Source organism: Macaca nemestrina, chromosome 19, assembly GCF_043159975.1.
Source record: "Macaca nemestrina isolate mMacNem1 chromosome 19, mMacNem.hap1, whole genome shotgun sequence".
Classification (NCBI taxonomy): Eukaryota; Metazoa; Chordata; class Mammalia; order Primates; family Cercopithecidae; genus Macaca; species Macaca nemestrina.
Window position 1 is genome coordinate 5119082 of NC_092143.1, and position 13588 is coordinate 5132669.

General features: G+C 49.9%; 2 protein-coding genes across 4 annotated transcripts in view; one reads left to right on the forward strand and one right to left on the reverse strand.

Moving 5' to 3' along the window:
* LOC105489321 (teashirt zinc finger homeobox 1) overlaps positions 1-1507 on the reverse strand; it is an 80275-nt gene extending 78768 nt beyond the window's left edge. Inside the window, exon 1 of one of the 2 annotated variants that reach the window (XM_011754062.2) lies at positions 602-1507. The gene's annotated coding sequence lies outside the window, so the exon portion shown is untranslated. Of the gene's footprint in view, positions 82-601 lie in introns of those variants that run through there. The other variant, XM_011754060.3, reaches the window with a different exon arrangement.
* A 1192-nt stretch (positions 1508-2699) lies between these two features.
* Positions 2700-12536, forward strand: PTGR3 (prostaglandin reductase 3). Of its 2 annotated transcripts, none has more exons than XM_011754063.2 (2): positions 2700-3004; positions 9505-12536. In XM_011754063.2, the coding sequence occupies exons 1-2, from the start codon at positions 2781-2783 to the stop codon at positions 10427-10429; spliced, it is 1149 nt and encodes a 382-aa protein (XP_011752365.2). In that variant the 5' UTR covers positions 2700-2780; the 3' UTR covers positions 10430-12536. The 2 variants fall into 2 exon arrangements, with proteins under 2 accessions (XP_011752365.2, XP_024650999.2); XM_024795231.2 differs by lacking the exon at positions 2700-3004 and adding an exon at positions 3046-3429.
* Positions 12537-13588: the final 1052 nt, after the last annotated feature.

Sequence of the window (13588 nt, forward strand, 5' to 3'; positions counted from 1 at the left end):
CCGCCGGAGTTCGCGGGGCGCGGGGACGCGGGGCCCCGGGCGCGGGCGCAACTCCGCGGCGCGCCCAACTTTAGCCTCGTCCCCGCGGGCTCCGGGCTCCGGGCGCGCCGCGGACCGCGGGGAGCCGCTCGCATGGACCGCCGCGCCCGGGGCCGCTCAGGAGGCGGCGGCGGCGGCCGCGCGGGCCGCGTCCCGGCCGCCGGGCTGCGGGCGGAGCGCGCGGGGCCTGGGCGCCGAGCCCGGAGTCATCCCCGGCGCGGGCCGCGGGCGCAGCGGCGGGCGCTCGGCGGGCCGGCCCGCGGCCCGCGCTCCATGCTGCCGCCTCCCCGCCGCCGCGCTGCTGCTGGGCGGGCGCTCCTCCGGGCGCGCCGCTCCGGGCGCTCCCCTGCGCCTTCTTCCGCGAGCCGAGAGTCGCCGAGCGCAACTTTCTCTCCCCCTCTCTCCTCGCTGTTTGGGGGTCGCGGCGAGTGTTTTTAGTGCGCGGGTCGCAGCTTTCTCATTGTGCGCCAGCGAGGCCGATCCAGGCTGTCCTTTTTCTCCCCGCACTTAGTCTAAGAGGAAGAAAGCAAACAAGACAGAGGAGTGAAGCCCCCGTACATACATGCGCCGGGGGGAGATGTCAGGCGCCGCTCCACCTTCCAAACAGTCACAGATCAAACAGTGTCACCCCGCCGGAGCGCCACTTGGTGCCCCGCGCTTCCCCCCGGGGGGCTTGGCCGCCAGGATCGCCGCTTCTTCCAATGCGAAATCTAATGCAAACACATTTTGATCATGGATTTTTGGCCGGTCTTGATCTTCCAACAGAAAAAAATTTGAAAAATACACAAAAAGCACCCCCCCTCCAAGAAAAAAAAAAAAGGCAATAACAACCCGGAGAGTGTGTGCAAAGGGGGTGAAGAGCAGACATTCACTGGGTGGGCGAGATGAGCGTGGACTGTTCCCCCCCCCAAACTCCTGGGAGAGAGGGAGATGCACTCTCGCTCTCTCCTCTTTTCAGTGAAATATAACACACATTCGGATCGCAGAGCTTTCAGACAGTCTCAACTGATAGACAGACACATCGAGCTGCTTTTCCTGCTTCAGATTTTACTCCTCCTCCTCTCGCCAACGTCACCCTGACAATTACAAATAGGTCTCTCACAAACCATACCTGTCAATCTTTTTAATTGCTTTGTTTTCTTTTTTTCGGAGCTAAACAATATGACAAAAAAAAAAAAGAAATCTTAATACAGCATAACATAAAAGACTGTACATTGGAGGAAGACATTCAGTGTTGTTATTGTAATCCACTGGCTGATACCGGGTAAAACCCATATATTCTAAGTTAAGTAGACATTAGTTCCTGCAGATTTTAAAACCTGTTAGTCCCCCCCAACACACACACATACACATACACACACTTGCACATTCATACACACTCAACCACGTGCATCCAAACTACCCTTGTGTGAAGCATGTCCTACATTTGGGGGGGAAAAAATACCTGTGTCGCTTTTGCAATCTCAGGTTAGGGGTTAGCTTTGGCTGGGGAGGAGCCCAGAGTGGCTTTTATATTTTGGTAATTAGTGGGTAACCGAAAAGTAATAGATTTTTAAAATTAAAATTTACAATATAAATAAAATTTAAAGATGGACTTAGTTCATCACAGAAAAGTGTGGAAATATTTAATTTGGCCTCTCTATGAAAAGTGAATTGATACTTGGTCAATGCACGCCAGTAGGGAGAAAACGGACACGATGGAACGACAGATCTTTCTAGCTGTGTTCGAAAATGAGGTCCTCACACATCAGTGCAACGTCTCCAATTCAGTTAGGTCTCTCGGCATTCCCACCTAGAACTTTAAAATGTGTCTGTGCTCTGGGAGTTTGGCCTTCTGGTTTTCAATATGTGTGTTCTCTCCCAGTGGGAAACCTGTAACAGTCTTGTAGAGCTACTTAAAACGTTCATGGAAAAACATGAAATCTAGGCCAAAATAAATAAAATGGCTTAGTTCGTGCAACTTGCATGGGACAGACCGTGGACAGAAGGCACGGGCAAGGCGTTCCGGGGACAGGAAGCCACCAGCCTGGGGCGCGGGAGGCACTGGACTTTTCCCCGCCCCGCAGTCGGTGCGGGTGCGCGTGCGGCGGCGGCAGCAGGGGCTCCCCGCCCAGCCCGGGGCCCCCGGTCGTGCCCCGCCGCCCGGGCCGCGCTCGGGGTTGATTCGTACCACCTTGCAAGGAAGTGAACGCTTCGCACGGGAAGGGGAGGCGCCTGCGCCGGCCGCCGCGCCGCTCCGGGGACGCCCGGGGTTGCCGCCGGCTCGGGGCCGCGGACGATCGTGGGACGCACGAGTTCCCCGTCCCCCCTTGCCCGCCGCCCCCCCCCCCGCCCCTTGCCCAAGAGGAGTCAAATCCGGCTTTTAGAGCCCAAGGAGGGTGGGGATATCCGGTGCCTCTCCCGCGCCAGGAGGAAGGGGGAGGGCGGAGAGGATCCTTGGCCAGTCTGCGCCGAGCAGATTCAAACCAAAACAAAAAGATTAAAGGAGCAGCGGCCGGGGCGACAGCGGTCCCCAGGCCGGGACACCCGGGGTGGTGCGCCCGGGTTCGCGGGGGCTGCGCCGGCGCCGGGGAGGCGGGGGGAGCGGGAGCGGGAGCTGGCGACGCGGGGAAGAGGGGGGAGCCAGGGGGAGGGCGCCGGCCGGAGGAGGGGCGGACCCGCCCGCCCTAGCCGAGCAGAGCACAGCGAGCCGAGCGGCCCGGGCGGGGCCCGACCCCGGCCAGCGTCGGCGCAGAGAGCGGATGGAGGCGCGGGCCATGCTGCGGCTGGCGTCCTCCGGGACCCGGGCCATCGTGGACATGTCCTACGCCCGCCACTTCCTGGACTTCCAGGGCTCCGCCATTCCCCGAGCCATGCAGAAGCTGGTGGTGACCCGGCTGAGCCCCAACTTCCGCGAGGCCGTCACCCTGAGCCGGGACTGCCCGGTGCCTCTCCCCGGGGACGGAGACCTCCTCGTCCGGAACCGGTGAGCCCGGCGCCCTCCCGCCCCACGACCCTGTCCTCGTCCCCGGCTCGCGCAGCGCCGCTCCAGCCGTCCCCAGCCCGCCCGCGTGCCCACACTCCGGCGCGCGCTCGGGCGCACAGCCTGACTTTGCGAGATCCCGGGAAGTTGAACCCGCCGCCATCTGGCGAAGGAGAATGTGATGTGACTGTTGCTGGTGTGAATATCCGATGCCACCGAACGTCCTCATAACTGAGGGTTATTTTAATTTGGGATTCCCCTCCCCTCCTCCAGCCCTCCCTCCTCCCCCTCCCGCTCCCGAAATAAAACCGACGGGACCCAGAAGGGGAGGCTCCCCGCCGGCCCGCCTGCGCGCACCCACAGTTCCTGCGTTGACATAATCTTTAGGGTGGAGCGGGAGCAGCCTGGACGCAAACTACGACGTTTAGGTAAACGTGCTTTGGAGGAAGGAGGCTGGGACCCGGCTGGCTTTCCCTGTTCCCTCCAGGTTGGCAGCCGCCTGGCAGTGGCGGAGCCTGTTGTTGGGTGTGTGGGTGTGCACCTCGCCGGTGTTGTCTGAGTGTTGTCAGTGCAGCGTGACTGTTGTCTGTCCCCTGAGTGTAACGACCCCCGCGTGGCGGGTGTCCTGGGCAGCTGGGCCAGGGTCGAGGTGGGGGCATGGCTGCCCTTGCTGGCACGTTTTGCAGACATTCAGGTGACACCGGGTTGTTGCGAGACCTTCTGGCTCTTCCACCCCCCACGCTCCCCACCGTAGTGTGTTTCCGCCTCACTCATCTTCAGTAACTGGCGAAGCAACAGGGAGGAAACGGACCTCACTCTGTATCGGAGCCATGCCCCCTTGGGTCTCTGCTCCGTGGGTCCCTGGCTGCCCGACTTGGCTGGCAAGGCGCTCCTCTCTGCCCTCTGCAGAGGCCTGCAAAGTCCCATCGAAATGGTTACAGTGCTGCATGTTTCAAGTTGAATAATAATATCGAAGGGGAGGAGTAAGTTCTGACTGTAACTTTTTTGTAAATTCTGTGCTAGAAAGTACCGCAAAGTCCCATGCACGGACTGAAGGACAAAATGTACCCTTCCTAAGTAGCTTGGTGTAGCATTTAATCTGTCCATTTTCGAGATTCCTATTAGCCTTCCTAACATGACTGTAGTATGGAAGAATGCTGATCAGGGTATAAAACTTTTGGAAACCTTTTGCGAAGAATGATTTGAACCATGGGTGGGATTGTGTGGAGGCGGGGGTGGGGGACTGGTCTGGAATGGCTTAAAGGGGAGTGTGTAGGGATCCTTGAAAATGTTTGCATTGGCTGTGGACACAGTAGAGGATTGATTCATTATGGGATGAAATGCCAGTGCTGTTGAGAGCGTGCACACAGCCCAGCTAAAAAGAAGGGCTTGAGTGTGTTTTCACGGGGAGCACACAAAACGCACGAGTGATTTGCTAGAAGTTGAAATGACACCAGACTGAAAAGATTTCCCAACAAACTTTGACGGGCAAGAAGTTCCACACAAGGTTTTTCCCTTTTTCTCCCTCTGATAAAGTATATTCTTGACTGCAAACACTAGTATAAACACACACACGTTTGTGAATAAAATTCCTTTTGAAAATAGTGTGATATGGGGAGGAGGCGACTGAGCGAGGAGGGGCAGGGGGAAGGTGGGACGTTAGAGAACTATAAGCCACAGCCTGGTGGGACCACCCGCCTTCGGTGGAGAGGTGGAGAGGGCTCCTGCCGGGCTGCGCTGGGTCTCCTGGGCCTCTCTATCTGGGAGTGTTAATCAGCTCTGTGGGGTTTTTTCCTCCTGTGATTCCTCTTCCTTCAGGCTTACTTCTGCCCTGGGACCCCTCCCTTTCCCCTTCCCCAAAGGGCAAGTTCTTCCCTGGGGAGAGAGGCAGAGCCAGGGTGCCTAGGCACTGCCTGCGCTGGATCACCAGGGTTGGTCCCGGGGCGGGAGACAGGTGGATCCCTGAATTCTGTAGTCAGAGCGCGGGAGTGCAGACTCCCATGTTTGGAGCTCCTCAGTGTGCTCAACTGTAAAATCCATGCTTCTTTTTTCCCTGCACACATGCCAAGAATCCCTTTAATGTAAATAGTATCTCCATATGAACAACCTGACCTCTAGTTTCTTCCTTGAATCCTTAACGGAAAAGAATGGGGCCAGTTTTCTTTTGAGTTGGGAGGGGATGGAATCTTTGCCTCCCCCTTTCCCTACTCTGTTGGAAAATCTGCTCCCACCACCACTTTGTAGGAAGATCCTGTATTCTTGCAAACAGTGTCAGTGGATGTAACATTTTACCGAATTTTTTAAGAATAGAGGCTTAATAATTCACTGCATGTTAGTTCATTTTAATCCTAGACCAAATCTCCCCTAAGCAATGTTAATTGCTTTAAATTTTATGCAAGTGCTTCTCATTTTTATCATCATAAAATCCACTCTAGAGTGAATTGAGTAAGCTTAAATTCACTTGTTTGGAAAGATGTTTGGAGGTTTTAATTGTACTCTTTTTTTTTTTTTTTTTTCAGTGAACCATTTGCACATTTCATTGCATCTTAGCAGAAAATACAAATTCTTCATTCACAGGGAGGGATGTGCTTGTAAGCTAGACATTGATTTAGGAAATAAAGTTTACTATTTAGAAAAGATGTAAGAAGGGGTGTATAAAATCCCTATAGAATGTATAATTGATGGTCCTTTATCCAGTTCTTACCTTACTGTTTTGTGTATCCGAGAACAACTTCCCATCTCCCCCTCTACGCTCAGTCTTCAGAAAAGAAAAAGAGACACCCCCAGGTTAAGTCAGTTTACGCACTATTTTTAGCTTTTTTCGTAAGAAGGTGACAGATTATTTCGTTTCCAAATATTTCTAACGATTTTCTGCTCAAGTGTAAGATAATGGAGCAAAGAGTTTGTAGGAATGGCTAAGGGAAGGTGGGGGATGGGGAAGGCGTTTTTGATGAACGGTTTGTTGCTTACGGGAGGGGAACAGTATTTTGTGCTGACTCTCCAGGCTGAGATTCCCCCCTACACACACACACACACTTTTTTTTTTCTTGTCTTTCTTTTCCTTCTTCGTTTATTTCTCTTTTTTTCCTTTCTTTTCCTTTTCTTTTTTTTCTTTCTTTTTTTTTTTTTTCTTAAGGCAGGTCTGGTTTGGGCGACTTTGTTTTGTCTCCCAGTATTGAAGGCTTTTACTCTGGACTTGAATCCTCGCCTTTGGTTTTTGATCAGAGGAAAGCGTTCCCCTCCCCTCCGCAGGATCGCTCTCTTTCTCAGTGAACAAGACGAGGGAGTTTAGCACTTTTTAGTACATATAAGCTGGTGATTCTAGAAGGGTATAGATTTGGAGAATGCCTGCGCCGGTCCTATTCTTTTTTCCTGGGATTCCTGGATTTTAGTCTCAAGTGGGTCCTCCCGTCGGATTACTGGAATCCTGCACTCATTGCATGCACATATTTTTAATTAAAGGGGGTTACAGGGAGGGTCTCCAAATGCTCGCATCCTTCCCAGCGTGTCTTTCTTGTCTTTCTGTGGCTCCCTGGCCCTTCCGCCCCTGCTCCGCGTCCCAAGCCCCCGTTCGCTTCGCGCCGGCTGCGCTTGAACTTGTTTCTGGTGGAGCAGAAGGCGCGAGCTGCGGACGCTCACGCAGAGGTAAGGACTCTGGCGGGTCCCGGGCTGTGGAGGGTCCCCAACAGCCGCGGGTGCGAAGCCGTGTCAAAAAGGGGATCCCTGTGGAGGTGGGGTCAGCGAACCGGGGGCAGGGAGACCAGGGAGAGAGCGCGGTGCGAGGAGCCAACCGACCCACCGCGGGCGCTTGCCGTCAGCCAGCCTAAGCCTCCTTCACCGACGACGACGCAGTTTAGAAGACGGCAGGGCGGGAGAGCGAGGGTGAGAAATGGGGGTGCCTGCGAGGCCAAGGTCATGGTCAAGCCGCCGGCGGGCCCTGTCTGGCGGCCACTGCGCTCCGGCGCGCCGCGTGTGCGGGACTCGGAGAGAACTTGTCCACCCAGGAGGAGCTGCGCGGCCAGCGCTGGGACGAAGGGCACCGACTGGGCGCGCCTGCCGGGGGCTGCTGCCCGGCCAGGAGAGGCCGAGGTCATGGTCGCAGGCCTGAGGAGCCTCCGCTCTACCGCGGCGCCCGGCCTGCGCGGTCCCGGCCCGCCCTGGAGTTGGGGTCAATGATCCCCCCTCCGTGGTGGCGGTGGGGAGGCCGCAGGACTGCACGGCTGGAGCTGAGGACTGCGGCGGCAGGCACTTCTGAGGGAGAGGGAGTTGGACGGACGGAGCCTGGACGGGCACACGGGCCCCGCTCGTCTGCTGCCACCGCTCCAGCGCTTGCCCTTGCGAATAACTACGATGTTTGGTGTGGTTTTTCAAGCAAAGCCCCCTGGCAAACTCAAGCAGCCGCTGGCTGGCTGCAGCCACCCCAGCTCCCAGCAGAGCCCCACTCCCCCCTCCCAAACTTGGCCTCTGCTAACCGGGTCCAGCGCGTGTGCGCGCTCCCCAGGCTGCTCCGGTGTGCGTCCTGCTGCATCTCTCCACCTCTTCCCAGGAAGTGGCAAACCACAGCCTGGGGCGGGGAGAGGGGGAGTTGCATTTTCCTCCTGCAGAGCCCCCAGGGCGTGCCCATTCCGAGGTGGGGAGGACTCCGAGGGCTGCCGTCGCAGAGGGGCTGGCCGCCCGGGAGTCCCTCCGAGCCCAAGGCGAGGTCTCCCTGCAGAGGAGCGGCCACTGCCTTTGGGACTGCGGAGACACCAGGGGGACAAGCCGGGAGGGATGAAGGGCGTGGGAAGGGTTAATCATGGGCAAAGGATTGCACAGAACACAACTGGCAGTGGGTCGGCTCCTGTCCCCCCACCTCCAGAGCAAACCCTGCCGCCACTTCCACCCCCATGGGCACCTTTCCTGGAGTTTGCTTTACAGCCTAAGGCAGAGGCACGGAGACGGCTCCAGCTGGCTCTGCCCTGGGCTGCTGCTGTGAAGTCCAGAAGCAAGCTCCCGGAAAGTGGGCCCTTTTTAAAACGCCAGGCCTTGAAAATTATGTAAATTTAAAGGAAAGATGGCAGGTTCATTTTCCCTTCTCTGAAAATAGAATGTAGGAAAAGAAAAAAAAATTAGAACATAGGCATCTTGATATTAAATGCCAAATGAGAAACCAGCAAAACTCATCCTCCCCTCTTCTTGTGATTGTGTATCTTCTATGGGTATGGAATTGTGTGGGGTGTTATTGAGGCTGTGTGGTGTGCTGGCGTCTGAATGCAGCTTGACATGACAGAAAGCAGTTGCTCCCCGTGTTCTTATTTCTGCAATATACAGAGACTTTTCTGTCCTGTAGATACACGGGGGATGATCATAAGTGAGCCTTTATAAGCGCAGAGTATTATCTATATCACAGTGAAAGTGTATCGCATACAGGGCAGTTTTGGTTTATTAAGTTAAAAGTGAATTCCTTCAAAATGACCTACTTAACAGCTTTCCTCCTGCCACCAGTTACTATTACCTTTTCATTCGATTACAGGTGGAAATGACATTTTTAGGGTCTTCCGTTATGTGTCTAAGCCACCTCCTGACATTCTTAGTAGATGGCTTTTTTCCTCCTATGTATCAGGATATTTTTGTTATGAGGTATACTGAGATGAAAAAGGCTGGGAAAAATACTGGCCTCGCAATTAAATTGACTCTGGATACCAAAATGAAAATAATCATCTGGTATTAATCAAGTTATGTCTCTGCTTCTTGTTGAGGAAAAATATAGTGACGATTTGCTTTCCTTTTCATCTGAAAAGGACTGTGAAATGTTGAATGTTTCATAAAAATCGCTCTACCCAATTTTCGTTCGATTAATCAAAATGCGTATTTTCACACTGGATGTAGTTACATCAGAAAGAAAATTTGCGACAGCCACTCTAACAGTGCTTCAAACAACCCCTGCAGGAACATGTAGCAACCAGTGACCTTGTACATTCCATCAATCTTTAATAATATCATTGTCATTACTATTATTATCTTAAGTGTTAAATTGTTGCCAGAATCAATACAAGTCTACTTCTTTGAATATATTTTATCCCAGTGTTGTTTTTAACATCTTTGTTAAGAGGCCAATTAATTTCCAACTCACAGCTCCAATGAAGTTTATATATAATGAGAACTTCCTGACTCTTTTTTCTTTTTTTTTTTTTTTTTTTTTTTTGCTTATTTCTACTTTTGAAAGAAAACAAATAAATGGCATGTGAAAAAAACAACTTGCCATTTAAAATGATATGAAATTATTTCTAAACTGATGACAGGATAAAATATGCCAAAAACTGAGTACAAAGCATGTTGAACTAATACTTGTGTAATTTCTTTTTTTTATCTGGGCAGCAGGACTAATTTTCTCAAATTCGATCAGATTGTATAGCTTAGCAACCCCTCCACAGTAGCCAGAACTAGAGGAATTTCTCTAAGCAGAATCTAAGTGCCTAACAAAAAACCCATCGTAATATATTTGTTTGTTTGTTTTCTTTTAGATTTGTTGGTGTTAACGCATCTGACATCAACTATTCAGCAGGCCGCTATGACCCCTCAGTTAAGCCTCCCTTTGACGTAGGTTTCGAAGGCATTGGGGAGGTGGTGGCCCTAGGCCTCTCTGCTAGTGCCAGATACACAGTTGGCCAAGCTGTGGCTTACATGGCACCTGGTTCTTTTGCTGAGTACACAGTTGTGCCTGCCAACATTGCAACTCCAGTGCCCTCAGTGAAACCCGAGTATCTTACCCTGCTGGTAAGTGGCACCACCGCATACATCAGCCTGAAAGAGCTCGGAGAACTGTCGGAAGGGAAAAAAGTTTTGGTGACAGCAGCAGCTGGGGGAACGGGCCAGTTTGCCGTGCAGCTTTCAAAGAAGGCAAAGTGCCATGTAATTGGAACCTGCTCTTCTGATGAAAAGTCTGCTTTTCTGAAATCTGTTGGCTGTGATCGTCCTATCAACTATAAAACTGAACCCGTAGGTACCGTCCTTAAGCAGGAGTACCCTGAAGGCGTCGATGTGGTCTATGAATCTGTTGGGGGAGCCATGTTTGACTTGGCTGTAGACGCCCTGGCTACCAAAGGGCGCTTGATAGTAATAGGGTTCATCTCTGGCTACCAAACTCCTACTGGCCTTTCGCCTGTGAAAGCAGGAACGTTGCCAGCCAAACTGCTCAAGAAATCTGCCAGCGTGCAGGGCTTCTTCCTGAACCATTACCTTTCTAAGTATCAAGCAGCCATGGGGCACTTGCTTGAGATGTGTGCTAGTGGAGACCTGGTTTGTGAGGTGGACCTTGGAGATATGTCTCCAGAGGGCAGGTTTACTGGCCTGGAGTCCATATTCCGTGCTGTCAATTATATGTACATGGGAAAAAACACTGGAAAAATTGTAGTTGAATTACCTCACTCTGTCAACAGTAAGCTGTAAAAACAGAACAATGACATAAATCAAGGGAGAAAGAAAATGGGCACTTTATGTCTCAGAATTACTCAAATCAATTTATTTTTAGTTGGTAATGGATATAATATTTCTTAAAACAAAAGTAAGGTGTTAATGAATAGGTCTGTCTCCTCCACCTCCTCCTCCTCCTCTTCCCTTGGGGGGAAAAAAGTGCTAATAAAACTTCCCTCCATGGCTAAGAGGGAAAACGCTTACATTCAATTCTTTAGTCATGGATGGTCTCGTTCCAGATTTTGTTGTTCCAGGGAACTAAATTCATTCCTGATGCCAGATCTGATCGAGTCATTATGTCTTCAGCTTGATCAGATTTTAAAATCAGTTTTGAAAGTGGTTCCCCAAAGAATCCTTGCTTTGGGAGAATTTGGTCTTACGCTCATAAGCAGTTCATGAGTGAGAAGTGTAGCAAAAGCCAGCCATATATTTTCAGAATCTGTATCCTCAGGAAATGCTCCTTTTTTTTTCTATAAATCACTAACCAACTATCTAAATGGACATGTGGGGGAATTTCCTCCCAAATTTGATTTTGTTATTAGAAAAATGATTCTGTGAACAGAGATGTGTTTTGAAGAAGTAGCACGTAATGGCTTTTATCTACCATCACCCTGGTAAGGCACATGTGAAATGGAAATGTTCTCTTTCCTCTGAAGCAGCAAATTAATGTTGAAAACTTACATAGACAGAAAGTAGGTTTTGGAAAGGGAAACCACAGAGATTAGGGGGACTTAAAATTAATATAGGCACAGGAAAGAGAAAAGTATGCGCTCCATTCACAGTGAGGGTTCGCCACAAAACACGGGCCCCAGGAGGGAAACGCTGTCTAGGCACACCGCAAGGCCTTAATAACAGTGTGCTGCGATGCCCGAGGTACGGCATGTCCCATCGCCCTGTGCACTGTAGGGACCTCAGTCATCTCAAGGAAGAATACATTTGCTTTTCCTTAGAGGCTTTCAAACTAGAAGCTATATGTTACCTCTGATTCTGGGAACAGAACAGCAGCCACTCATTCTGCATTCCTGTTTCCCTCTCCACGTGTTCTGGTGGAATGAGATGCTCCTTAGCACTACAGCCTGATGTCCCACATTCACCCACTGACCACACGGGAAAAGCAGCAAAACCTGCACCCTCTTTTCTGAATCACCCTGTGGCTCATCGGCCTCCCGCTTAACCTTTAGTGCCCTGAAGACTGCTGCCGCTGTCACCATTGCGCAGAAACCCCACGGTGCCCTTCTAATTGAAGGTGAAGCCCACCAGATTATTTTTCAAAGTCTTTGGTTTAGGTGTATCTAACCTGCTCAATAAATATGGACGCAATTAAAGATGCTCTAGGAAAGTTGGGGACCGTATTTAATTTTTCTTTCCTTCCATCTCAGGAACAAGGAAATCCTACTGCTGAATAGCTGTTAGTATGTATTTTACAAGATTTACTCATTTTCAGGTACCTAATGTAGCTGCTAGCATGCATGCACAACAATACAATTTATATGGTAAATGGAACCAAATAATGGCTTCACTGAATGTTATGGCTGCACTGAAGGGAAATGTCACGGTAAATAGCTGCCAAATTATGGATCATGCCGAAGTGTCACAACTGCACTAAAGACAAATAGCACTAGAGGCTATTGCCACTGTGACGCTTTTGAGTTATGAAGAAGGGTAGCGGCCTGATGCGAGGCTCTTTGTGTCCTCATTATAGCAAAGGGTTACTGGTGCAGAGGACTAGGAAAGCCTGTCCAGTGTGGTGCTTAGTTATTCATCCGTCCCTTTCAGACCTAACAGCCACAGCAACACGGAAAGAGACTTTGCCTCGCTTTTACATTCACAAACAAACAAAGGAGGGGGGGAGCAGGTTTTATGAATGTAACTGTGCACAGGAAATGACTGGTAATGGAAAAATGTTGTAATAAAATAATCTAATCAAAGAATATTATTAAATTTAACATAGTCGGTGTCCAAAAGGCTTAGTTGCCTCTTATGCAGATAGATGTGTGAAATCTAAGCAATAATGTACTTTCTCCCTTTGTAAAGACTTGGGGACTAAGGGCATTACCAATTAAATTGCTTCTTCGAAACTGAAGTGAGTCTCGGTTTCTTTCATTTTAATGGGAGGGTAATAAAGATGAAAGACCAACATTTTAACTGATGGATCCCTTAAGCTACAGAATAGAAATTTATTATGTTTTGAGGGAATATACTAAATTCAGCTATGTAAAAATAAAATTCAAACACCCAGGATTGAAATAAAATATAATCTGAAAACCTCATGTTCTCTCTTTCCACAAACTAAGAAAGTGCACTGCATGCTGTTTTCACTTATTCTTAGAAAACAAGCATGAAAGATTCCGCCCATTCAGATAATGCCAAAAATATGTTTAAACTTTTTTTTTATTCTTTTGAAAAATGATTTGTAAATTGAGGGTCATAGTTCAGCATCAGTTTCATCTTCTGGGATTATTGTTCAAGACCAGCCTCTAATGGGAGGTGAAATGGTACGATGGTCTCAACACCTTTCTTGTGAACTGTAATACATATCACAAAAAGTACATCCATAATTCAGGGCAATTGTCAGTCTTTGTTTTAGAGAAGGGGCCGGGGTGGAACAATCCCAATGGGTAAATTATTTCTCAGTGTGGACTTCTCTGCATGTAGGGCTTAAGGTCACCGGCCGGGCAGGGTGGAAGGAGCTTGCCTCTGAGAAACTGAGGAGTCCCAGTGATCTGTTACCATTTGGTTATGACTTCTAAAGAGCCAAATGCTATTCGTTCAAACTTGTTTTGCAGGCAGAAAATACCAGCTGTGTCATTTAGGGGTTCCTTTGATGATGACTACTGCTGTTAACTGACTTCATTAAAAAAAAAAATTTCAGGGAATAGTTTGCAAAGAAATGAAGGAAGTTTTGCATCATATATTCTATAAATTGTCATATGATTTCATCTGGATGAAGTACCTCAGGAGTAGGATAGAGTCTCTGTAAATGGTCATTAGTATTACATTCTGTGTTTATCTAATGAAAGTGCAGTGACAAGTAGCTGCTTCTTATTAAAATGAAAATCCTGCGTTATGTACTTGTGGAACATTCCAGCTAATGAGGATGTAATGTCCTCAGTACAACACAGACCTTCTTTTTGT